The following is a 26,387-nucleotide window of genomic DNA, read 5'->3' as shown; positions in this document are numbered from 1 at the left end:
CACTTAGCAGAAATATTTTATAACACATGAAGGGGCATCCATAACTATTTCCCCACCACATTCTGAATCAGCTCAGCTTTCAATCGGTCTCTATTGATATAATTAATATATTTCAATAGTGACCTTGTTATATTCTTGAACTTGTAATTGTGTGCATGTGTGTTTCTGTTGCTTGCATTTTAACTTTTATTTCAAAATTTAACATAAGTCATCTTTTACAACTCTGTAATGGAATTGGAATTGTATCTTTAGCAAAGTTGTACTACTGTCCTGTGTTATTTTTTACCATAAGGATCATTTCAATTGTCATAAATGAAATTATTTAGAAATTATCATTTCCAAATACCAAGTGCTGAAAGGAATAGAATAAGTAGTAAATAAAACAATAGTTTAATTTCCAAATAAATATTTTTATTTAACATTACTATATTATTTAGCTTAATGTCTGGTTATCAGTATGCCTTACACAGAATACAGCTCATAAACATTGATTGTAAACACATAGGCAATATCTAATTTGGGAAAAAAATCCAGAATAAGGAGTATTTATTTATTTATTTATTTATTTAGCATGTTTAAGAATCACCCATCTCTCTCACAGAAAGAGTCTGAGCAGTATACAAATATAATATTAAAAGCATAAAAACTGTACATAATATTTAAAAGAGGATATTTAAAAAAGGAATGTGAAAAATTAATTAAAAGGCAAAGAGAGAGTCTTTAGGCGTTAACCAGCCTGCTGGATGCCTGTTTCTCTCAGTGCTCAGAGCAAGGCCTCAGAGCTATGTGTTCATGCCTTTCCATCATATGATTTCATATTTTATATGGAAACGTTTCATGTGTCAAAATATTTATATATAAATAAAAAACTTGACTGAAAAAAAAGAGAAATGTTTCATGTGTCCAGAAACTTTCCTTCAGCGAGTGATTTCACGGGGGATTTTTTCTTTGTGCAGCCATTTTTTCTACATAATGTTCTTCTAGAACAAAGTGGAACGACCTGGCAGAAAAATAACACATTTTAAAGATGAATTAAGGAGAAGTTTTAGACTGTAAAATTATAATCTGTTTAGAACAGAATTTTCAGCTGAGAAAAAGCTGCTTATTGTTTATAGAACTTGAAGTACTCTGCTAATAATGCTTGGGACTTTTATGGATTGGAATCACTTCACTTTCAGATTCTATTTTTCTGCTGGCAAAATTAGCATGGAAATAGAGATTATTATTTTTTATTGCTTGTGTGAGTAGAAATGTCAATTCTACACTCAACAATTATATCATATTACCTGGTGTACCAATCAGCTACGGTATTTGTATAAAAGTTATCCTGCCTTCCTCAGTGCCTCTAAAAAGCAATATTGAAAGTCTAGATCTGCCTTTCCTTACTTGCTTCCTATTGGCTATCCTTCCTTCACCAATCTCCTTCATGAGGATCCTGTGTATATATATAGATATATTCAGCTATATCCCCTGACTTTGTGGCTCATCTGGGTCAGCAAAATCTGTTGGTGAAATATATCGAGGACTGAAGTCGAAATTAGCTCTAATTATCTCCTACAATGTAATTGACCTTACTGTGCTGGGGCGTTTAAATGTTCCATGGATACTATGGGATATATTTGAGCCTTACCCAGCATGGAAGATTTTGCTCTTTTTCTACTAGTATTTGTCTTCTTCGCCGGTATATGAAAAAGATAAATAACCCCAGGAGAAATAGGGAAACCAGTAAACAGATAGCTGTAATAACAATTCTTTGATGCTTCTTTGGGGCTATAAAGAGAAAATAATAAATAAGAATTAGCTTATCAAATAATAATAAAAGATGGAATAGAAAACATCAGGTGCTCATAGAACTGCATTAAAATCTGGCTTTGTAAAAGAATCCTAGGGACATAGTTTGTACTAGATCCAGTCCATTCAGTGTTGTCAAGAGGATAACCATAATATAACATTTCTAATACAGATGATGGATCCAATTGGAGCACTAATGATATGAGTGGGAAAAGTCTAGAAATCATATACTGAGGTTTTTTCCTAATATACTTCTACAGAAATACAATTTTTAAATGCATTCTTTACAATGAATACTTTATCTACTTGTCTAAGTCAGGGAAATGGCTTGCCTTTAGAGATGCCAATTAGAAATTCTGCAAGTTATAATCTCTAATACATCAGTAATAGAAACAAGCTGAGAAAGTAGGTTTGTTCTAAGTGGGTTTTTTGGTTTTTTGTAAAATTAGCAAGTCTAGTTTTAAAAAAACCACATTTACAGAATTATAGATTTGATCAAGGAAATGACTGACATCCTTTGGGCTCACTTGTATATGCTCATAAAATAATAAGCACATGAAGAAAGTGTTTGCAAAGAAAAATAGTAGGTAACTTCTAAGACAAACTATGGTAAGACAAGAGATAAGAGAGTGGGTGCAGGAAAAGGGGAAAGGAAAAGGAAAAAAAGAAAGGAAAGGAAAAGAAAGGATTTTTTTGACTTTAAACCCACCTGGTTTGCACCTTGTTATCTTGTTTTCAGGTAACGTCAACTCTTGTGAAGTGTTTAAAGATGGATGATGAATAACACAGATTACTGAATTTTCTGAGACTGTCTTGGACAAGACTTGAGTAAACGTGCTAGTAACAGTTACAGTCTTATTCGGGTGCAGAATCATATGTGATTTTGGCTTTATCTGAAGAGGATTCTTCATCTTCCAGGTAATTACTGGAGTTGGTCTTCCTGTTACTGAACAGTTTATTTCTCTCATTTCTTCCTTATTTTCTGGATTTGGAACTTGTCTTACATTTATTTCAGGTTCTGTTAGAGCTTCAAAACAAATTGCACAATTAATATTTATAGCTGTGCTTTGGGAGTAAGAAAATTTCAATTATTCTTGCTTCTGATGAGTTAGATTGACATGGTATTTAGTATTAACCAAATTACTCATTTATTAAGCAACAGTAGAGAGGAGAGAGCAATAAAGGGAATGATTTCCTCATTAGCAATGGACCATTATGGTGAGAAAGAAGGGAGAGAACCTAGAAAGATACTGTATGTAGACCTGATTAGCTACCACTATCTGGTCTAGTATAGGTATAAAATAGATAGAACACATATCCAGGTAGCATGCTACATATTGAATTGCTGTTGAGTGCATATGGTCAGCAATGATTCACCTCTTTTTAGCCGAGCTGGATTAAATAGTAATACCTATAACTGATAGTTACTCACAATCATATATAGAAATTACAGAGTTCACTGCCATAAGTTGATTATGATTATTAGGTTTCCCAACCTAAACCCCACAGGATGGCAAGTGATTTGGTTGCTGCTGAAACAGGAGGGCACAGCAGCAGCAGCAGTATTGCCCAATACTGTAGGAAGATCTGTCACCTTATAGTTTGAATTAACTATCTTGTAAACTGTTGCCAAAGGGTTTCAATCCAAGCAAAGTTGTGTTAAAACAGCAAAGAATCAGGTTACATGAATGCAGAACAGGAGCAGTTTAAGTGGATAAACTGTGGAGTTGATATGACTGATCTTCTGTTGCCCAATATTAGCCACCTCCCCATCTCCTTCCCGCTATTAATTGAGCCGAGGTGGCGCAGTGGGTAGAGTGCAGTACTGCAGGCTACTTCAGCTAACTGCTAGATCAGCAGTTCAGCGGTTCAAATCTCACCGGCTCAGGGTTGACTCAGCCTTCCATCCTTCCGAGGTGGGTAAAATGAGGACCCGGATTGTTGTTGGGGGCAATATGCTGACTCTGTAAACCGCTTAGAGGGGGCTGAAAGCCCTATGAAGCGGTATATAAAAATCTGCTATTGCTATTGCTATTGCTATTGCTATTGCTATTAGTTGTTTAATTAGGAGGTTTCCAGGGATTTCAAGTAAAGATTCTTTTGATGTACTGTATACTGTAATCATGGAAATTGTCACAGAAAAGAAAGGAGAGTTTATAGTGTCTTAATGTAATAGCATGCAAAACTCCATGGCATAGCGGTATCTATTAGCTGATGTGTTGAAAAACTAACGTAGTAAGACCTGGTTAGCACTTAGGTGGGAGACTATCAAAAGGTTTAGAGCTGGAGGCTATGGTGATATATGGGGGGGGGGGAAACATCCTGAAAGAATAGCAAGCACTTCCATAAAGTTACCAGGGAAATGATATGAACATATGCATATAACTTCCAGGAGATAGCTGGGATGAAGAGAATCTTTACTTTTACCCTAGAATTTAAACAATCACCATCTGTTCTTGTATTGTGAAACTGTCTTATTTTGTTTATTGACGCTGCAAAAGATGCCACAAAAGGCAAGTATCATAGATTTTTATGACTATGTTAAACAATTGTTAAATTAATTGTTATTGATTCAGAGAAGGAATGATGATTAAAATGTTATCATAATATCTATTACTTAAACCTGGCCTAAAATCTGAAGTTTTATTGGCTGATTTACACAACTAAATGTGTACTGCAAAACATAATTACAGTTTTTATATAATTGATATAACCCCTCCTCAAAAACCTGTATATTAATATTATGCTATCATATGGTGGTCCCCCAGGGAAAAATACATGAATTAAAAATTACTCAATCCTATTTTAGCCAAATATAGCCTATTATACAAAACAATTCAGATTTCTAATTCTAATCATCACCTGGATTTCTGTTATATGAGTCATCGAACATACCTGGTATCAGTAGCTCTAAAACAGGGGTGTCAAACTCACATTGTCACGATGATGTCAGGTGACGTATCAGGACGTTTTTCCCCTTCACTAAAACAGAGGTGGGGATGGCCAGCACGTGGTGGATATGGCCCATGGGCCAGGAGTTTGACAACCCTGCTCTAAAGGATATTAAGCTATAGTAAACATTAGATTCAAGGAGTGTTCCTGTCTTTGTGAAATACTGTCACCAATAACCTGCAAGGGTTATCTTATAATAAAATAAAATACACTACCCCAAAAGGACAAAGACACTCAAGCTAGCAAAATATGGAAATATGAACTTTTGGAAATGGAGCAGAAAAACATCTATGTTACTTTTATGTTGAGTAAGTGTTTAATAGAAAGTGGCATCACCCATTTCTGCTGTTCAGCAATAGTTGCCTGCCCATTCTGACAACAGGACAAGTAAGCAGTGTAGATAAATCACACAAGAAAGATGGAATGTGTTGATCAGAAGAACCAAGAGGCAAAACAACCATGAATGATAATTATCTGCTTTGATTCTCAATAGTGATCTGCTTTGGCACAGAGGATAAACAAGCAACAAGTTCTTAGACAATAACTTTCATGCAATTCTTTCCCCCTACTAGCAAACACTTGAGCACAGGTCAGAGAAGCAGAAGATAATAGACATGGGGCAGGAAAGGTGTTAGAGATGCCTTAAAAATCAAGGTGTGAATCTGCAGGCTTTTTTTCACACAACTGATAAGAATGCAAGATAACATCGCTGAAAGAGGAACGAGATAGAAAAAGAACCAAATTCATTACAATCTCATCATGACTGGAAAAAAAACAAAAAGGAGGGGAGGGATTGGATGAGATGGGGCAAGACAGCTTAAAACTGGAAACTGCATCTAAAACATTTAGAAATTACTGAATCACCTTATGAAGCTCATAGATATCAATGCCTTTAGGAAACCAGATACTGGAATTATACAATGCATGATACTTCACTAATCTTCATTCAGTTAAGCAATCTCTCTCTCTCTCTCTCTCTCTCTCTCTCTCTCTCTCTCTCTCTCTCTCTCTCTCTCTCTCTCTCTCTCTCTCTCGCTCTCTCGCTCTCTCGCTCTCTCGCTCTCGCTCTCTCTCTCTTTCTCTCTCTCTCTCTCTCCCTCCCTCTCCCTTTCTCCATGTAATAAAATTTTCTTCTTTTCTGATATTACCATAGTTAATGAGATTTTCCTTAAGTCATGGAACAGAGGCAATCAACTTACACTAGTTCAGAGAAACTGTTCTCTTGTTTAGAGAAACTATTTATTGCACCCTATAAATGTTATACAACTGCTACAGGTAATGCTGCTGGCATGAAATGATCGACAATTGTTGAAGATCCAGATAATAAAACAATATAACTTACCATAGACTTTGAGACATATCTTGCCTGAAATAGGTCCTAAGGGAAATGTATTGAAGATGCAACTATAACAGCCTTCATCCTCGAATGTCACCCCATTGAAAGTGATGCCAGAAAAAGTCAAATCACTCTGGGAAAGATGGATATTGCTCTGGTTACTCAGCAGTTTAGCTCCATTAGCCTTGCTGTAAGTTGCTATGTTGGTTTGGTTTTTTTGCCAGGTGACCTGAACAATGTCATGATTTTTGGCCAACTGACAGAACAGAGTCACATTTTTTCCAGTTGTAACAGTTTGAACAGGCTCATGAATCACTTCTGTGTCGCCTGAAAAGAAAGTCCAATATACAAAATTCTGAAGACCTTTTAAAAAATGAATTCTTAATGACAAAATAAGTTTATATCACCACATCAGCAGTATTCTGAATATTGTACTTACCCAGACTTTAAGATTATTTAATTAAGCACCCCTCCAGGTGCAGTTACAAATAGTAATAAATAAAAATAAATACATGAAATAACTCTCTAGCTTAGTAGCAGTAGCAATGAGGACATACCAGCATAGATAGGGTGTCCTGGAGGAATAGCTTTTGCATTTTAACTTGTGATAGCCATATTTGATGTTAAAGTCATGCATTAGTTTATCAGACAATCTAGCAAGCCCCAGTAACATACCACAATCTGATATTACCCTGCTGTCAATATTTTTTTTTCTCTACTTTATCTGAATCTGGCATTATCATTCAATCTGTTCTGCTATCATTGGCATCATACAAGAAGAAACATTGACATTTGCTGTTGAGATTATAATATCTCAGAGAAATACCATTCAAAGTCATCTAATCACATGAATTTGTCCATAATACTAACACGCAATAAAGCTAATCAACAAGCAAATACTTGCTCTCCTCTGGCTATTTTGAATTACATTAGATACAATCTGTTGGACCAGATGCTAGTAACTGTGGAAGTTGTAGTCCAAAATATCTTGAGAGCACCAGGTTGACTACAGCAATCTGAAAAGTTTGTCCAAAACTCACCTACAGAGTATTGAGTCCAGAGAATACAGATAACAAGGAATACAGAGATCATTTTAACTCTGTATGATGTTAAGACACTGATAAGTTATGTTTAGAGTCCTGATTTATTACAGAGAAATTAAAGAGAAGTGAAACCTATTTTTATTATTATTCTGGGAAAGTCCTTACGAAATCACATTAGGGGAATTCTGTGGCACTTGATTTTTTTATATACTCAATCCTATATTCACTTACTCTGAACCAGGACCCACAATTTTCCGCAATCTAGGATAACCTGTAGATGTACTACTATAGGGTAGTTCCAACTCGGTCATATATTCTTGGTCATTCGGTTTACTCTGAATTTCCCAATGTTTAATATAAATGGAAAGAAAACACTTGGAATCAGCTTCAAAATCCCATGTTACAAAAGAATCATTGGCCTCACTATTCCACTTCTTTCAAAGAGATGGGTTACTTAGCAATATGCTGTAAATACATTATGACTTTAGCTTACTACTAGGTATGAGGCCCATTTTCCTTTAAAACCGCAAGCTGTCAGTTGACAAGAAACTCTATAAAAAGAAAAATGTGGTTGCCTTGCTAACCACTACCTGTAATGATAAAGGTTTGTGCTGCTACTATATGAATACAAGTTCATTGGACTGAAACAAGTTAGCTCATTATATTTATATGTATTTAATGAATAATAGTTGCTTTTCAATTTCTTTAAATTTTTTAGCTTTGTTGGAATATGTATGGATCTGTGGTTTGTCACATGCTATGCAAAAAACTAAGGAATGGGCTTCATTTTTTTCTGTTGTGATTATGAGCATATGAAGTTAGACATATTACTAAAGAAATCCTGGCTGAAGTTCCTGTCTTGTGACAGAAAAACTGTCACTTTAGCTGATATGTAAGTAGGTTTATTAGAAAGCCAATGTTTCAGTATCTATTGCAGTCTGTTCTCTTATACTGTTGGGAAATGATGTCATTTGTTTGGTAACGACACCCCCAGAGATGATATGGGAGAGGAACGTTTTTTTCCCACACTGCAACATGCCTGTATTTTAATTCTAGAGAACTTGTGAAAGAATGCTTATGACTTTCTGACAGGAGTTTTCTTTTGGTCTTTCCAGCCAGCAATAACCAATCCAAAGAAGACAGAAAAACGAAAGGGGAAGTTAATTTAGTGTTACCAGAACAGAAGACATGGGAAACAAAATAGTTAAAAAAAGGTAAGTTCCAGTTTGTTTCAAGGTCAATGTTTCACTTTAAGCTTGTGTCCCTACAATTACTATAATTAATGCCAAGGTCAAGTTTTCCCAGGATTGGCAAAGTGCCCAAGATTTCACCAATTGCCAAGGTCCATGTTCTCCTATTATGAGGATTTGAAAAGTGATTTTTATAATTATATAAGTGTAGAGACTACTTTGAAAATATGTCTTACTCCTCTGCATTTTATATGGTTTGAAGTATGTTGAATTTAGTTGTTAAGGAAGGGATATCTAAAACTATAGGGAAATAAGATTCTACAGATTAGATTTTATCAGGAGAAAAGTGTTATTTTCCCTCCAATTACTAAGCAATATAATTTAAATTGTTCCAATTATTAATTTCTGGAAATTTATTTCATTTTTGCCAATATGGAAAATAACCCTTACTCATAATAACTATGTTTCTTATGAATAACTGCTGGATAATTTTGAAAACAGACAGTCATTATTTTTATGTTCCAGCAGAAGTATGTGCCGTTTACCTATGCTTTTCACCTAGTCAATGTTGCAAATTCTACATTTGTGTGAATGACTGAATGATTGATGAATGAATGGACAAAGATGAGAAATGAGGTCCTTGATTCATCCCCTGATGTTGCCTGGGATTGAAAGTGAAACAGTTTGTTCTGGTTGATCCATGGATGGAAGATACCAGAACCATAAGCTACCCTGGGAAGTTGAAAAATGTCCCAAAACAAGACAATGGTAAGATACTTCACCATACATACATACATACATACATACATACATACATACATACATACATACATACATACATATGATTATGTATAGGATTGCAATATAACTTACCATTTATTGTCTTAAAATGTATGTAACAACAGAATTGTGCCTTTATCAACTAGTTAAAATTAACTAATTAACTGTTATCCCCCTCTAGACTTTCCATCACTAGCAATGATTATCATCAGTAGGATAAAAATATGCTTATTATTCTGTAAGACTTTGAGAACCTAATCAAGGTACTGTACGTGCCTTCTAAAAATCGCAGAAAGTGTAATCATTGAAGAAAAGATAGGAACATATTGCACAGTAAAGTCAAAGCAGAAAGAAAGTTAGTGAACACAAAAGAGCAAATAAATTGGGTAGAATGCTGCTACTGGTTTTGTCTTGATTTTATCTGCAGAAAATTGCAGAAAGAGAAAGAAGCAATGTACCATATTTCCACCATTTTGCAATGATAAATAAAACTAACAAAGGTCAAGATAAGAGATAGTAAAGAAATCTAAAATAGTCAAAAAACAAAAGCAAACAAAAATCAAAAGGAAAATTCATAAAAGAAAACATTCAGGAAACTTATAGATTCAAATATAATGTTGATTCAAACAATGAAATCATTAATACCGTGGCTGCTCAGCCCACTTTAGCTGTTTCTTTAATATTTCTATTGCAGCAAAAAACCTTGGTCTCGTTTTAGAAGAAGACATGCAGTGAGAAAAGATGTAAGTAGTCTTCTTGTTTAACTTTTTGGTTCTAGGCTTGCTTGGTAAGGGAATGTGGCTGAGGTATATACCAGCACAGGAATCTATAAAGTGAATTATTTGAAGATACTGTTGCTTGGTTAGGATTTGTAGTAGGAATTGAGAAACTCAGGTTCAATCTGCCCCAGTCATGGAAATTCAGGAAGTGATTTTGGAGCAGTACAATTTATCTTCCAGGCTAGGATAACAGTTCGCGTGCCAGCAAAGAGGGCTCTGTGTGCCATCTGTGGCAGGCGTGCCATAGGTTCGTCATCATGGCCTTACACCCTTCTGTCCTCCCTTTAAGTCAGGTCTCCTGTGTGTTTATTGCAGATTTTATGGTGCTTTCTATTTTTAACCATAAAAGAGAAATGGTTAGCTGTTACCTTCTTCTGAGAGTTTTTCATTTTTCAGTCTATAGATGTGGGTTTTCTTAAGTTATCACAGTGGTCATCTACTTACCTTTTCAAAGTCAGCAAAGTCAGCTTGGTGCTGCACCTATTGTCATCACTGTTCTTCCTTATATATTTTTGAGTGCAAGAAAAGCATAAATTGCTCGAATATAGGACAGGTTTTTCCTTGGATTTCTCATTTTATTTCCAATAAAACCTGAAAACATTTCCTTACTTTCTGATCAGGTATTCATTGAAATAAATGAATTTTAAGATTAAAAGACTGAAAAGTTATGATTTATTCATCTGAGGTCCACTCGCTGGCAAGCTTTAAACTTTCTCATTTGAACCTTTTTTCGTTTGGAATTGTTTGTTTTATTACTGTTATTACATGTTTCTAGTGTTTAATAATGGAACTGTTTTAAAAAGTCAACTTTCTTTAGGGTTCAATAAAAATTATTAGTAAGCATGGTAACAATTTTGTGAGAACAAGGAGTTTATTATGCCTCTAACCTCTGGCCTGAATCTATTTAATTGCCATTTCCAATTCAATTGGAAATTTTGTTAAGAATGGCTCATGAATTCTCATGAGTTACCATGAAGGATATTGCTCTGGATCATCCTTCTTCTAGAGAATTGATGTCTCCTTGCCTGTTCCTTACCTACTTTTCACACTGCTAGCATAGTAAAAATGTCCTAAACTGTTTTGCAGCAGCTGTTTTTACATGTTTTACAGTCACCCCAACAGGGGTAGGCTTCAAAAATGTTAGCAAGGGGTTCTCTGCCCAGTTGCTGGGTGGGCGTGGCCATGGTGGGCATAGCCTAGTCGGCTTCCTGCACTGCGGCAAGGTGGGCGTTTTTGTTCTCGCCTGGCTCTGGAGGCTTTCCTCAAGCCTCCCCAGGCTCCAGAGGCCGGAAATGGGCCCGTTTCCAGCCTTCCCTAATATTTTTCACCCTCCCCAAGCCTCCATGTGCGCCCTGCACTTACCTGCATCCAAAACAAACTGCATGGGGATTCCTGGGAGGAAAGGGGGGTGGGGACAGCCAGCAGTGGGATTTGGGGGTTCTCCCAAACCTCTGCGAACCCCTAGCAGCCCACCTCTGCACTCCAACTATTGTAAAGGAAAATAGAAGAGCTGGACTTTTTTTTTCTTCATTTTTTTGTTTTGTTTCCTCGCTGCAGTGAATCAGCAAACTGGGATCAGGATTCTCACATTACCCATTTCTGCATCCTTTTAACTTGGTTGCATTGCTACAACTGTGAGAGAAGGGGAGGACTGTTATAAAAAATGACCACAGAGATGTCTAAACAATACCTTCCTAGGACTCTATTACCAACGGCAGAGGCGGCTGTTAAAACCTGTATCTACTGAATCCAGCAGCCATTTGGACAACAAACTGTTGTCAACAATGAGCTCTGGGATTGAAGCCCAGGATTCAACAGAATAATTTAATGACATCAGATAACTGATTCCTTCACCCTGTGACTCAATTAGATTTGGTGTGTGAGCAATACTTTTGAGGCTCATATTCTAGGAAGAAAAAGGATATTCAGCCACACTTTCAATGGCAGTTGTACATATTAAAATGCCAAAACCTGGAACTGCTATTGTTTTTCAAATTTAAAGCATAATGAAACTAATTATCTGGACTATGAAGATTTGTACACATTTAGCTTACAATTTTTTTACATTTATTTTGATTGGTTTTAGTTTTACATTAATTAACATTAACCAAGTCTAGATCTAACTAATATTTGAGTTTTAATTACTTGACTAGCCAATCTAAAGAGTATACTGAAAGAACTGTAATAAGATAATAAACCTAGTTACAGGTTATTAACCAAATTAAGAATAGTAATTAAATTAATGTGTAGGAAACATATGTATTATTAGAGCTCTAATATGGAAAAAATAACATTAATCTCTTTTTATCAGGACAACACTTTTTACAAAATACCAGACAGCCATTCTGAATTACATTATACAACTATTGACTTTGCAGAAAGTGCCAGTAACAACATAAATGCGTCAAGCACTATGACTGATTATGATGATATCATCGTTATTTCCAAAACAATGACATCTGCCGGCCAGCAAGACAGCAATGATTATGATGATGTACTAATAAATTAGGAGTTGCTTTACGTATATTGTCTGCTTAGTGTTGTTTTCTCTGGAAAAGCCTGTCAAACTGGCGGCCTACAGGCCACGCCCACCTAGGCTACGAAAAAGGCAAACAACACTGTAATACGTCACAATATGGCCCGCAATGCGAGTTTGACACCCCCGGTATACAGTACTGATGTTTGCATTGTGATATATATATGTGTATGTACAGTCAATAATGTTCTCTCTCAAACTGTTAGAGTAGTTTCTAGGATCTTCAATATTTCATGGTGTTCTGTGCTGAGATTCATACTGTCTCAAAGTCCTGGTCTAATCAGGCTATCCTTTGGTATCTACCAGACCATCTGAATCAGTCGAAACAACAGCCTTCACATGGAGAATATAACCACACCACTGCACAGTGAGTTATTAATACAAAATGCTCAATATTGAACAGCAACTATTTGCCAGGCTTTCAGTTGTAGGGAAATCTGGGAGAGGTGATACTTTACCCACCAGATCTCTGGTCATCACGGGGATAAAGAGTTGTCTTTCCCCATGTCTTCTGTGACCTCATTCAGTTCTGATCTATCAGAACCCGTCAATTATCTAGAAAAACAGTTGGTAGGTACTGAGTTTAGATATATGGTGAAGGAGGATTTCTTTAGAATGCTAAACCTATTGTTAGTTAAGTCACCCAGAGTTACCGTGTGGCAACTAGGCAGATAATAAATTTTTACAATTTAAATAAATAAAAGCCTTTTTCCCCAGAAATGATGAGGAACTGGCAGTTAACATGTGAAATGAAAAATAATTATCCCCCAGCACTGAGTAAACATTGTTAGTTGAGCTATTTTTATGTACAGCTCGGTACTCCAGATCTATATTCAAAAGCAGTGAGGACATAGATCTTTTAGAAGACCATTAAACCCAGATTTAAAATCAACCCAAATCTTATGATAGATATTGTATTTGTGGATGTGTAGTGTTTGGTGAAGGTGATCTCCGTTATTCTTCCAGCCGCTGTCAACACTTTTGTGCAGAGGGGAATTGACAGAATCACCCATTTCCCCTATCACTCCTTCAACCCTGGCAGAATTTAGGAGACATACACTTTGCCTGCAGAATCAGAGCATTGGTGGGTAAAGATCCATACTTTACTGGACAGCATTAACCTGTTACAGCTGCTCACAATCAGGTAACCAAGATGCAGATTCAAAGTAGCATATTTATTGCAATGAGCAAAGGGTTAGGTTACAGAATCCTGAAAATAAGATATGTTTATTTTGATCCTCATCTATCAAGGATCACATTAAGATGGAGCCTCAAAATTATTGGGGGGGGGGCGGGGGGGAGGAACAGTAATTGCCAACTTCCATAAAAATGTCCTTTCCTATTCTGGAAAGTTTTGCAACGTTCATTTTCATTATTGGCAACAGGGGTTGCCACAAAGAAGAGGGAGTCAAACTATTCTCCAAGGCACCTGAGTGTAGAACAAGAAGCAATGGGTGGAAACTAATCAAGGAGAGAAGCAACTTAGAACTGAGGAGAAATTTCCTGACAGTTAGAACAATTAATCAGTGGAACAGCTTCCCTCCAGAAGTTGTGAATGCCCCAACACTGGAAGTTTTTAAGAAGATGTTGGATAGCCATTTATCTGAAACCATATAGGGTTTCCTGCCTAGGCAGGGGGTTGGACTAGAAGACCTCCAAGGTCCCTTCCAACTCTGCTATTGTATTTTGTACTTTTTTGTATTATTCTTAGGCTCAGGGAAATCCATCACAAACAACCTCCACCATCCCTTGGATCATGTTGGGGTGGAGGACTGTCTATTGAAGCAGGATAACTTCTCTTACTTTAGCAGGGAGCCTCTGCCATTTCACAGATGAATAGTAACACCAGTGCTTGATATTCTGAGTAGGGAAGGATTGACCAATAAAATTGGCCAGAGTTTGGAGGTACTTTTCAGGTTCTCAATTAGAATTGTTGCATATAATAAGTGTGCCCTTGAATTGAAAATGCAGCTCTTGAAAATGCAGATTGTTTCAGCCAAGGGGGTTACTTACTAAGCTTACAGGAGGTGGTGAAGAGAGGAGTTAGCATTTGTTTCACCTGTTGCAATAGAAGGAAAGCCCCCATTCTGAAGAATTTGCACTGAAAGGAAATTCCCACCTATGGAAATCCACCCAGAGTAAAATGTTTGCTTTGAAAGAAAATTTGTCCATAGCTTTACTGAATAAAGGTTCAAAGTTTATTTACTTGAGGAAATATAAGAGAGAACTAAAGTAAAAGCAAACACAGATATACAAAGTCAGTTACAAAACCAGAAACAAACATAAGACCCGAATAGAAAGAGAACCCAGTTTCTCAGCAGCAATTAATGTTGTCATCCAAAGATTTCCAGACTGATATAACAGAGTCATGAAGACAGGCTTTATATCACTTCCCAGCAATAGCTGCGAAAAGTCACACAATGTTGGGAACAGCAAGAGAAACATGAATACAAAATACATGACTGTCGAAGGAAAAAAAATCAAAGAATATTCATGTACTTGGGGAAATCATTAGGCCATTTTTTTCCCTTTGGCACAGAGAACTTAAACTATTAACATCTTCAGATGCAAGGATGGTGGGATTGCTGTGGAAACCTAATCTTACTTTTGAGGACCTAAATCTTGCAATGCCAACAACAACTTTTGCAGAGTCAATCTGATGAGTATATGGAATGTGGAATCTTCCCTTAGAGATAATGTTTGTAGTTTGTGGACATGCCTATGGTAGATTGAACCATAAACCCAGACTGAGAGATTTTGGCAATGTTCAGTAATGCACACCCAAGGTAGGAGGGTAATTTGCCCTTTTCTAGGAATACTGAATTTGGTTACAGTGTTACTTGTTTAGGAGACAACCACTATGCCTTATAATTTTTCCTATGTATCTTTCAGTTTCAAATAGTTCAGAATGCAGGAGCAAAACTCAATTTTAACTAATGACTTTTTAAATATTTTCCTATTTTTATATGAAAAGTTAAAATAGCATTTGATTTTTAAAAAGTTGCTACGTAAAAAAATCAAAGTATACTTTATATTTCAATGAATTTTTTTTTCAAAGATAGTTGTTACCAAAATGTCATCTAAGATTCAAAAGCAAAACTGGCATATCTTTCAATTCTAACAGAAGGCTTTATTTGTTTCAGACTTTAAATATTTGCACATATTGCATACAATCATATTTATATTGCTGAATTAGGGAGTTTTCACTTTTAAAAAATTGCAAACAAAGCTCTTAATTGTTAACATTAATAGGAAGAAGATAAAAAAGGTCTTTCCAAAGAAAAAATGACTTGTTCATAATAATCTGTCTGATACAAACAATTCAGAATTATATAACTTAAAGATAGCTATATTTCCTAGGGAATTACCATTTTCTTCATTCAAAAGAAATTGGAATTACTGTACAATGTATACAAATGAAAGTAAAACTGACAGATTCATTCATTTTTCATTTTTTTTCATTTTATTAAGATTTATAGGCCGCCCTTTTCCCTGAGGGGACTCAGGGCGGCTTACAATCACAGGGGAGGGGGTGCAGTATCAAAAGACAAAACAAAATGTGAACAAAAGAAAAATAATAAAACACAACTTTCATTCAACAATCAACACTCGGGCGGGTAAATTGGGAACCTATCCCCAGGCCTGTTGGGAGAGCCAGGTCTTGAGGGCTGCGCGGAAGGTCTGGATGGTGGTGAGGGTACGGATCTCCACGGGGAGGTCGTTCCACAGGGTCAGAGCTGCAACAGAAAAGGCTCTCCTCCGTGTAGTCGCCAGTCGACATTGACTGGCGGATGGGATTCGGAGGAGGCCCAGTCTGTGCGATCTAATCGGTCGAAGGGAGGTAATCGGCAGAAGGCGGTCTCTCAAGATTAGTCCATTCCTACTGTATTTTATTCGTTAGAGTTAGTGTGACTAGTAATCAATTTTGTTATTAATTATTAAATCCAACATTCTCAAAGTGACATAACAAAAATATTGTAACAAAAATAATAAGCAATAATAAAAGCAATATTTCTATATAATTGTAGGTGTTTTTGGTTTTTTTCTTCAAATACACTTTTTTGTAGATTTCAGAAAAATTAAGAAAATGTGCTTCTTATTATTTCACCAAAAAGGAGTCTTTAAGCTGAATAGGATTTTACTTATCTGAGATCTGGAACATTTGTCCTCTTATCAAAATTGTTGCTTCAGTTTCTGGTACTATATTATGCTCTGATTGCTGTTCAAGGGGTTTATACTGTTGTTCTAAATATGAATTTGTAAGTGTGCAATTGTCATATTTTTCTGCTGTTGCAATATAAAAATTCATAAGAAGATCAGAGGAGTCCTTCAAGTCACTCTTGAAATCTGCATTCAGTTCTTCCTCCCGTATTGATGGTTTATGTTACTTTAAAAAAAAAGATAAGCATTCCAAAAGTATGAAAAAGGAAACACTTCTAAAATTATTTATTATTAATACTTTTATACCATGTAATTACTTCCAATCCAGATATATTTATATATGTATACCAGTTGTTACATAAATGTTAGGTATAGATCCTTAACACTAACATAAAACTATCTCAGGTTTATAAAATATTATTTAGCAATTATAGCCATTAAAGAGAACAAATTAGGATATTGTTTGATATATCTGGAATTCATTTTGAAGTATGCCCATGTATTTTTAAGAGTCGCAAATATCAGCATTTGAAAGCTTAGTTATAGATATGAATGCCAGGATGGGAACTGATTGTCTCATTGTTTAAAACCAGTTATCAAGCTCGGAGGACCAAATGTATAGTTACTAGGATGTTGGGCAAGAGGTCATGAATTAGCAGAGTAAATGTCCTTTAATTTCTCTCAAAAAAGAACATGAACTTATTATCCACTTTCTTAAGCACTTACATTTTATTGTAACAGAAGATGGGTCAAGTATTATATCTGTACATTCAGGTATATCCAAGTCAGAGATGTTTTGCTTGTCATATATATTTTGTCTTAAAATATTCATTACAAACTCTTTACTCATTCTATACTTCATGAAGTCAGCACTCTCAGGTGGCACCAAGAATTGCAAGTTGTATGATGCTGTATTGTTTTCTCTACTGAAGGAATAATAGGAAGTGAGAATGAAATGCCAAATGGTTAGAAAACAATGGAAGAGAATACTTGTAGCTCAGGTTTGAAGTACAGGGTTCTTAGTCTCCTCCGAACTTGGTTGTTTTCTTGCAAACGTTTCATTACCAAGCTAGGCAATTTCAGCATAATGATGTTACCTCATTTGGTAATGAAATGTCTCATGCTGCTTAGTTTGGTAATGAAACACCTGCAAAAAAAACAAGCAATCTCAGACATCACCAAGGACCACAGAATTATAAAACAATTCCACCATAATGTTTCTAAGGTTTTCACTTACCATGTTTTAAGTGTTTTTAAAAATATGTTGCTATATGTCCCACTAGGTAACATAGACTAAGAATCAATGTCACAGGGAAGCTAAGACTATTTTAATTGACAGTGGCTATAATAACAGAATATCACAAGTCTGATTGTGTCATGCTCCCTCCCCTTCTTTACATGTGTAAATTAGGGAGATGTCTCAGCCACTTACTTTTGCTTACTGCTTGGTTTTGGCTTAAAATATGTTCTTCTTTCACCACTTAACTAATGGATTTGGTTTATGTCTGTCAAAGTCATTTTCCTTACGCTCCACATCTGGTGCTACTGTTACCAATGTATAGTATGTCTCTGGAAAATGGACGCATTTCATTTATACAAGATGTGAAATTTGATCTCAGAAACTTCAAACAGCCTGATTCTTACAGTAGCTTCCAATAACAATTATTTTTAACACCAAAACTCAACATTTTTGTTTACTGGAGCATGGTCAAAAGGAGGTCTAGTAGGGTAGGCCTGCAACAGTGGTGGGTTCTGGATCCCGTTGCAACTGCAATGTTCCAGCTGTTTGGCGGATCGTAGCACAGGCACCTTGTGTGCCATGCGTGGAAGCACCGAAGAGCTCAAATACAGGTAAGTAGCTCGGGCGAGTGAGTGGGCCCTCTGGAATTTATACCTGAACGGTACCCGGTGCTCCAGGCAGGCACCGCTATACCCATACCGGTGCGTACTGTCTGCAACCTACCACCGGCCTGCAAGTTTGAAGTCTTTCAGATCCAGACCCTCTGACATATTATTTCAGAATCAAAGGGCCTGTAGTTCTGCATGAACCAAAGCATTTTCTCACAATCATGGCTTCAAATAATATCTAATAGGTGCCATATCTGAAACAAATATATGTTGTATTCCTTCTCACTATATAAGTAGGATAGAAATGCTTAAAAACATTGCCTAATTTATTTCTTGAAGGAGCAACTTAGCAGGACGTTGGATTCTTTAAATCTTTTATATTGGAGAAACTTCAATTTCAGGGTTCGGTCTTGTCCCCCCTACTTTTTAACATCTACATGAAACCGCTGGGCAAGATCATTCGGCGGCACGGGATAAAATACCACCAGTATGCGGACGATACTCAGTTGTATCTGTCCGCCCCGTGCCAACTCAATGAAGCGGTGGACGTGATGAACCAGGGCCTTGAAGCTGTTAGGGACTGGATGAGGGCTAACAAGCTTGTGCTCAACCCAGATAAGACCGAGTGGCTGTTGTGTTTCCCTCCCACTAATTCGGCAAGTATTCCATCCCTCAGGCTGGGGGGTCAAATATTATGCTCCTCAGACAGGGTCCGCAACTTGGGAGTCCTCCTGGACCCACAGCTGACTTTTGAACACCATTTGTCAGCTGTGACCAGGGGGGCATTTGCCCAGGTTCGCCTGGTGCACCAGTTGCGCCCCCTACCTGAACCGGGAGGCTCTCACAACAGTCACTCGTGCCCTTGTGACCTCTAGGCTGGAGTACTGCAATGTGCTCTACATGGGGCTGCCCTTGAAGAGTATTCGGCGACTTCAGCTAGTCCAGAATGCGGCCGCCCGAGCGATTGTGGGTGCACCTCGCTTCACCCACATAACACCTATCCTCCGCGAGCTGCACTGGCTACCAGTCAATCTCCGGGTACGCTTCAAGGTGCTACTTGTCACCTACAAAGCCCTTCATGGTAGTGGATCTGGGTACTTGAGAGACCGCCTACTGCCAATTACCTCCACCCGACCAATTAGATCCCATAGATTAGGCCTCCCCCGAGTCCCATCTGCCGGTCAATGTCGACTGGCAACTACGCGGAGGAGAGCCTTCTCGGTGGCAGCTCCGACCTTATGGAACGATCTCCCCGTGGAGATTCGTACCCTCACCACCCTCCAGACCTTCCGCACAGCCCTTAAAATCTGGCTATCCCGTCAGGCCTGGGGTTAAAGACTGTAACCCACCCGAATAGTATGAATGTTGTGCTTTTAATGATGTACTGTCCTATGTGTTGTTTGTTTCCCCCCCTTTTCGAGTTGTAAGCCGCCCTGAGTCCCCCCAGGGAAAAGGGCGGCATATAAATAAATTACTCATACTCATACTTATTCAGATTGTTCAGTTAAAAGGTAAAAAAAGACCAAACAAGTTCAATAACCATAAAAACTGCTGGAGTTCTTTACAATTTACAATATTCATGTAGAATACTATGATTGACTTTAGTCATGAACAGGATACAATTGGGGATAGACTGCATCATTTTAATATATTATGTGTTCTGAAATTATGGTATGGCTGAAATAAAATGCTTATTAGCATAAATAATAAGTGCATTTCAACATACCATAAACTGCATAGACAGTCCTTATTCTTTCATTCCATATTTTCTTTACTTTCCCCAGCCCGCACATAATTACCAAGAGAAAATTCCTAACCCTAAAATTGCATAATTAAACATGTGGGGTTTTGTCACCCTTCCTACCTGAAGGAAATAACTTCAGATGAGATAAAATATCTTCCCAATGCAGGTGAGTAACTGTATACATCCTTAAGCTTGAGAGAGAAAAAACACTAATCATCATCAGTTAGACAATATGGAAGGAATCCTCTCATTTGATTTGCAATTAACTTCTGTCTATGTATATTTTTAATTAATTTGAAAATCTAGTTTTTACTTTTTTATTTACTAGACTAAAACCTGATTTTTCTTTTCTAAGGCAAAAATTCACTTGGCTATTGCATGTGACTCTCCAGCAGAATGCTACAAAAGGATGCTAGGTATTCTTATTAAGAGCTTCAGCTTCTTAATAAGTAAAATGATATTCTCCCTTATATACCATAAGTGTCTTATACTCAAAGGGCAAACATTTCTAACCCAAAAATATTACATTTCTAGCCTACAGATAAGTCTTAGCTGTCTAACAATAGAAAAGAATCTGTTTTAATAGTGAAAGAAAATACTGAAGGGAAGAAAAAAACTACTCTGTATACAGTATCTCTGATGATAAGTCTAGGGAGAGTCCATTCCATCAATGTTTTTACTTTACAACCATCCTAAGGCAGTTCTACAAGGCTAAAAAGAACTTACCCTTTTATTAAGATTTTTAGCAAACACATCATATGCAGACTCTGAGAGATACACATTAGGGTTTGGACATTTAATGTTTACTATTCCAGAGAAATTGTGTTGTTTACCACTTGCAATTAACTCAGGATCCCAATATTCATCTTCATCTATGTGAACAACTAAAATAACAAAAGGGAATAAAATTAGTTATTATTCAGGCACATAGTCTAAATATGTCTATAGAAATTCAAGAGTCTTATTTCATCTAGATCAGAAGTCAACATTTTTTTGTAATTGGAATTTGGAGAACAAGTAAAATTGCCATGTAGAGTACACCTTGCCCATCGTCTAAATAATTAGTAACTGGATGAGAAGCTACTATAGATAATAACTGCTATTGTCTCTTTTCATAGAACCAGGACTTCTAAAACTCTTCCCAGTGCATTCATCAATACTGTCCATGACAGTGGGTTTGGTATTAAAGAGGTTAAACCAAAGTTGGGTTAGACTTTTTAAAAGTCTTCAATGTAACTTATCTAACTTCAGAATGAATTGAAAGGTATTCCTGGTGTGCTTAGCTGTTTCCCATTACCTTTCCCACTTCCTGTCTTGGAATGATCCTATTTATATTTCCGCTCCTTTTTGCTTGCTACCCCTTCTCATTTGCATATATTTCATAATCTGGGTTCTTGATTTGCATTGGGTTCCCCCACTCAAGATTCCACACATTCTTGGATGTATTTAAGGATTTGAAAACCTTATTCTTGTTCTGTAAAGGTGATTGGTGGAAGTGGTTGTGAACAGATACCAATGATTTTGGGACTTCTATATTGTAAAAATAGTCTGTAAAGCTAGTTTATACATAAGTAGGTTTATGTTTTTATGATTGGACAATATTATTTTATTATAATTTAAAATATATTATTGTATTATGGCTGAGGGAAGGCAACATGGTTGGTCAGTGGTTGAGACACTGGGCTTGTCGGCTGGAAAGACGGCAGCCCAGGTTCAAGACCTGAGTGCCAGGTGACAGAGTAAATTCCTGTTCCTGTCCACCTAGCAGTTCAAAAGCATGCGAGTAGATAAATAAGTACCACTTCAGTGGGAAGATAACAGCACTCAATGAGATGATGCTGGCCACATGACCACGGAAATGTCTCAGAAAGCACTGGCTCAGTGGCCTTGAAACGGAGATGAGACTGCTCTTTATAGCTCGCATACTCTATACTCTGATTAGCAGAGTAAAATGGGAGGGATTCCTTTGCCTTTACTTTATTATGGCTGGACTGTGTTCTGTTGAGGTGTGGGTTTTAAATGAAAAATAGATTTTTAATGAGTAAGAAACTTCTTCTCTTTTCTGGTTTTATCAATAATGATTTTATCTTATAGGATATATTACAAAATGATGGGAGAGCTGAGAATAGAACTTGATCTCCCAGCAAATAATGAGTAACTTAATAAATTCTTAAAGTAATTGGCAACCATGGCTCAGTTTAATGTTAATAAAAATAGATAGGGTGGTATTAGACTGTTTTTTCATATATACACATGCATATGAACACACATGCAATATATATTCATTTTAAAATTTGTTTTGCCTTTTAAACCTCTTTCAAAATAATCATTTTTACTTCAATCTTTGCGCTAGTGTTACTTTATGTATGGATGTGTGTTCTTTTCTCTTTGTTATTGCTTTTATTGTTGTTTTACTTAATTAAGGAAAGTTTGTATTTTATGCTTGGATAATATATGTCACTATTAGAAAAAGAAAATACCTAACAAAGTGTATTCCTTTTTTAATCCCAATGTCCTATGAACATCAATAAAATTTAATCTTTTGCCAGAGCAGGACACCACAACCAAATTAAGAAAACCATCCCCAAACATATTGATAGGTTATGAGCTATCAGCTTATTCAGCTTATTTAAATGATATATCAAAGGGCCTAGAACCATGATGATGAACCTATGGCACAAGTGTGGCACGCACATGGCATCTCCAGCTGCTCTTCTGGTTTCTGATGTGCGCATGCCAGCCGTGTCCATGTACACACTTGCTATCTGGTCTTCGGGTTTCTGGCACTCCGGCACACACAAAGATCAGCTGGCTGGTGCGCATGCGCATGCTGGAAACCAAAGACCAGATGGCCACAAGCACGCACACACACAGGCGTGCATTCTGGTTTGGGCACTTGGTGCCGAAAAGGTTCACCATCATTGGCCTAGAAGAACCTATAGGTTGGTTCTACTGAAGAACGTTTTTCTCAGCAGACAAACCCCTTTATTTAAACAGCACTTAAACCACTTAACTGTTTCCAAATTCCAAGAACCATTAACTTTAAGATGCTTCAATGTTCTCCTACAGCAATTTTGGATAGCCAATACAAAAAAGTTCCCCATGAATTGAGACTATGCACCTGCAGACAAGGGGCTGATGAAATTACAGTATAGCTCATCTCCTGCTATACTATACCTTCTAGAAGAACTTACAGTATAAATATTTCTATGGTCAAGCATCTAGGGAATTCTGATGTTTTCTATGTAGATCTGCTGTTATCATATCGCTATCATTCAATCTCTTTAAGGGTAGATAGTTTTCTTATATTGCCTGTAAAATTAGGCAAATATTTACTATCCATTAACAAATCCACCACCAATTATATATTTTTAATGTATTATTAAAGTGTTTACAAACCTGAATACAAAATTAAACTTAAAGCAATCACAAAGATCAACACTAAAAAAACAGATGTTAGAACCATCCAGAGTTTGCATTTCCAAAAAATAATTGAAGAAAGTGGTTTTAAGCTGCTTGTCTCCTAAAGACACAAGGAATTAGAAAACAAAAAAGCATGTTATATTCTTAAGTATAAAACATTCAAACAGACATACTCAATAATCTTGAAGGAACAAAGAAATGTGTCTTTCACTACACATGTTTGAACACATCTTTGGTGACCGATATGACCTCCAATGTTTTAACCCAAGGTTTTAATCAGCACTTCCTAGTTCCTTAATAAAGGAACCTGGGGTATTTTGATATGCAAAGTAAGCACAGTACTACTCAAGTACATTTCCCCCCCAATAAGGAACATTATGATTTAGGGACTAAGAAAATATATCATATTAAGTCAGATAATTACTCCACTTAGCTCCGTATGATCAAGGATGACTAGAAACAGTTTTTCAGTTTCAACGAACAGAAATGATAACATGCATCAAACAGGATTTGGAAAAAATTAAAAACAAGACATACAGCTTTATGGAAAACCAGAAGAAAAAGGGAAAAGAGAGAAAATATAATTAAAAATAAAAAAGAGGCATCCCAACTTCAGCTCTAATAAGCCATAGGAATCAAGCTAGACTACTAACTCTCTGAGCGACCTGGCATTGGCTTATCTAATCCAACATTTAATACTAATCCTACTCTAGGCAATTTTCTTTTTACTCCTTGGAAATAAGTAAAAATCAGCAGCAGTCAGTTTGGACAATAAGAGGTGTAATACAAATTTAAAAAATCTTGCAACTTTTTAAAAATTTGTCGGAGGGACTCATACAATTTCATCTTTTTCAGTGAGATAGCTATAAAGGCCCTAAGAATGAGAATGTATTTTATTTCATTAATTTATTTGACACCCCCCCCCCCAATACCTTTATTACTTTATAAGATGATGTACATATCTAATACTCCTTCCGCCTCCTATTTTCCCAACAACTCTGTGAGATGGGTTGGGCTGAGAGAGAGTGAATGGCCCAAAGTCACCCAGCTGGCTTTCAAGCCTGAGGTAGGACTAAAACTCACACCCTGTTTCTTTTTAGGCTGGCACCTGCTTTAGAACCAGGATCACATATTCCTTAAGCTTATGGCTTGAAGCAGCTAAAGAGCCTGAAGTAAAAGTCCTGACTCTTGTCTTGCAGTTTTCTGGTAACTTTGGGCCAGTTGCCCATTCTCAGCCTGCCTACCTTATAGGGTTAGACTTCTAAGATAAAACAAGGGGAAACTGCCTGTGAAGCCTCTTCGAACCTTCAGGAAAAAAGGGGGATAGACATTGAAAATAGTCATCTCATCTTTCTAAGCCTATAACTTAAAATGATTACTATTATGACAGATGTAGGAAAGAACTAGAATAATTGCTTGTCTTCTACTGGAAGATGGAGAGAATCGCTCCGACAGGACCACACAGTCCGACACAGTTAAAATGCCAGAGCTCAGAAAAGCGCCCCTTGTTAACAAAAATGTGCATTGTTTTACTAGCGAAATAAATACACAGCCTCTGATTACAAGTGAAAGAAACGCCTAACATAAGCAGTCACGGTGATAATGTGATAAGCTGCATCGATACCGCACATAGACACGGAGTTGACTCATTCACTTCTTGTTTTACCCCCAGTAGATTTCCTAACTCCTCCCCCCCTCCCCAATTGCATTAGAATTACTGCAAAGTTCCCAGGTTTAATAACTCCGACTAATTTCCTTCTTGCGCTAAACGGGACGCTGATCAAGTGATTCCTGTTTTCACATCCTGGGAACAAAACAAAACATTTCCCGAAACCGAAAGAAGTGAAGCATGCGGTGGCTTACCGCGGCGGCGGCGGCGCGAGGGGCTTCTTCCTGCAGAAGCTCGCTTTCTTCCCCCCTTTCTTCATCTTTTCGCCTTAACTCAATGCCCGGTTGATTTTGCGCGGGAACGAGACCATTCACTGTGCTCATGGCTGACTTAGTTTTTCAAGGGCAAAGGCAACGGGGAAATAACTTGCATTCCCTTTACACGTCCAGACTCGATTGCGCTGATAGAGAAAGTGGAAGACGAAAACAAAAGCAAAGTGTTGGGCTCCAGTGTTGCCATGAATAAGGATGATTTTTATAATAAAACGAATAAAACGAGCCAATGTCTGATAAATGTTTTCCAAGATGCCTGTAAAAAAAAAATCAATAAGGGAAGAAGAACGCTCTCCTTCTTTCTATCGAGTCCAAAAAACAACCTTTGGTTCCAAAGTTGCGCAAGACTGACTTTTCCGGTTCGACCGCCTTCTATACAGCAGGTACTTTAATCGAAACAAGTTTTTTTTAGTGGAGTGACAAACGAAAAGGTTATGCCTTTGCTAGGCTAAAACAAAAGCACTGAAAAGGAATAATTTTAGTATTAGAAATACAAACTTAGAAGCAAAGATCAATGGACTGCAGCCTAAAAGTAGACAAATTCAGGCCCAAAGGCGTTTCCTCCCCTCCCCAAAGTCAACTGGACTTCCCTGATTTTTTCCTTGAAAACGTTTGGCTTCTCATCAAAAAAAGTTTCCTCGGATCTGACTGAATGGTAGGGAAGGAAGAATTAGTGCTCAGAGTGCTAATGACCAGATGATTTCCAATCATCTGGTCATTAACACTCTGAGAATCCTTAGTTGGTTCTATATAAAACCTTCTGTTCCCCACCATTCATCAATTTAATGTGTTCTTTTTCCCCTAACGAGGATATGAAATTCTACACCAACTTTTATTAATTGATTCCGTCCATTTATGTCACA

At 37.0% G+C, this 26,387-nt stretch overlaps 3 protein-coding genes across 9 annotated transcripts; 1 reads left to right on the top strand and 2 right to left on the bottom strand.

Annotated features, from left to right (window-relative positions):
• Nucleotides 1–473: 473 nt before the first annotated feature.
• On the bottom strand, nt 474–7,215 carry LOC106538316 (OX-2 membrane glycoprotein). Its single transcript, XM_087721460.1, has 5 exons — nt 7,120–7,215; nt 6,086–6,406; nt 2,501–2,818; nt 1,631–1,770; nt 474–1,000 (listed from the first exon to the last, which is right to left on the bottom strand). Exons 1-5 carry the CDS (start codon nt 7,169–7,171, stop codon nt 896–898), a joined length of 936 nt encoding a protein of 311 aa, XP_087577586.1. The 5' UTR covers nt 7,172–7,215; the 3' UTR covers nt 474–895.
• On the top strand, nt 2,593–13,601 carry LOC148044365 (uncharacterized). Of its 4 annotated transcripts, none has more exons than XM_087721458.1 (4): nt 2,593–2,709; nt 8,238–8,336; nt 9,787–9,835; nt 12,183–13,601. In XM_087721458.1, the coding sequence occupies exons 2-4, from the start codon at nt 8,311–8,313 to the stop codon at nt 12,378–12,380; spliced, it is 273 nt and encodes a 90-aa protein (XP_087577584.1). In that variant the 5' UTR covers nt 2,593–2,709; nt 8,238–8,310; the 3' UTR covers nt 12,381–13,601. The 4 variants fall into 4 exon arrangements, with proteins under 4 accessions (XP_087577584.1, XP_087577582.1, XP_087577583.1 ...); XM_087721456.1 differs by having other exon boundaries at nt 8,238–9,080; XM_087721457.1 differs by lacking the exon at nt 2,593–2,709 and adding an exon at nt 7,869–8,014 and having other exon boundaries at nt 8,238–9,080.
• A 981-nt stretch (nt 13,602–14,582) lies between these two features.
• Nucleotides 14,583–25,836, bottom strand: CUNH3orf52 (chromosome unknown C3orf52 homolog). 4 transcript variants are annotated; one of them, XM_014052782.2, is made up of 6 exons: nt 25,447–25,833; nt 23,560–23,683; nt 20,887–21,044; nt 20,281–20,351; nt 17,295–17,491; nt 14,583–16,794 (listed from the first exon to the last, which is right to left on the bottom strand). In XM_014052782.2, the coding sequence occupies exons 1-6, from the start codon at nt 25,573–25,575 to the stop codon at nt 16,787–16,789; spliced, it is 687 nt and encodes a 228-aa protein (XP_013908257.1). In that variant the 5' UTR covers nt 25,576–25,833; the 3' UTR covers nt 14,583–16,786. The 4 variants fall into 4 exon arrangements, with proteins under 4 accessions (XP_013908257.1, XP_087577581.1, XP_013908256.1 ...); XM_087721455.1 differs by having other exon boundaries at nt 17,295–17,494; nt 23,560–23,680; XM_014052781.2 differs by having other exon boundaries at nt 17,295–17,494; nt 25,447–25,829.
• Nucleotides 25,837–26,387: the final 551 nt, after the last annotated feature.

The sequence above is a fragment of the Thamnophis sirtalis genome, unplaced genomic scaffold (assembly GCF_051295495.1).
Source record: "Thamnophis sirtalis isolate CommonGarterSnake01/CBP01778 unplaced genomic scaffold, rThaSir2_p1.2 scaffold_8, whole genome shotgun sequence".
NCBI classification, from domain to species: Eukaryota; Metazoa; Chordata; class Lepidosauria; order Squamata; family Natricidae; genus Thamnophis; species Thamnophis sirtalis.
This window is presented reverse-complemented; position numbering and strand designations above follow the sequence as displayed.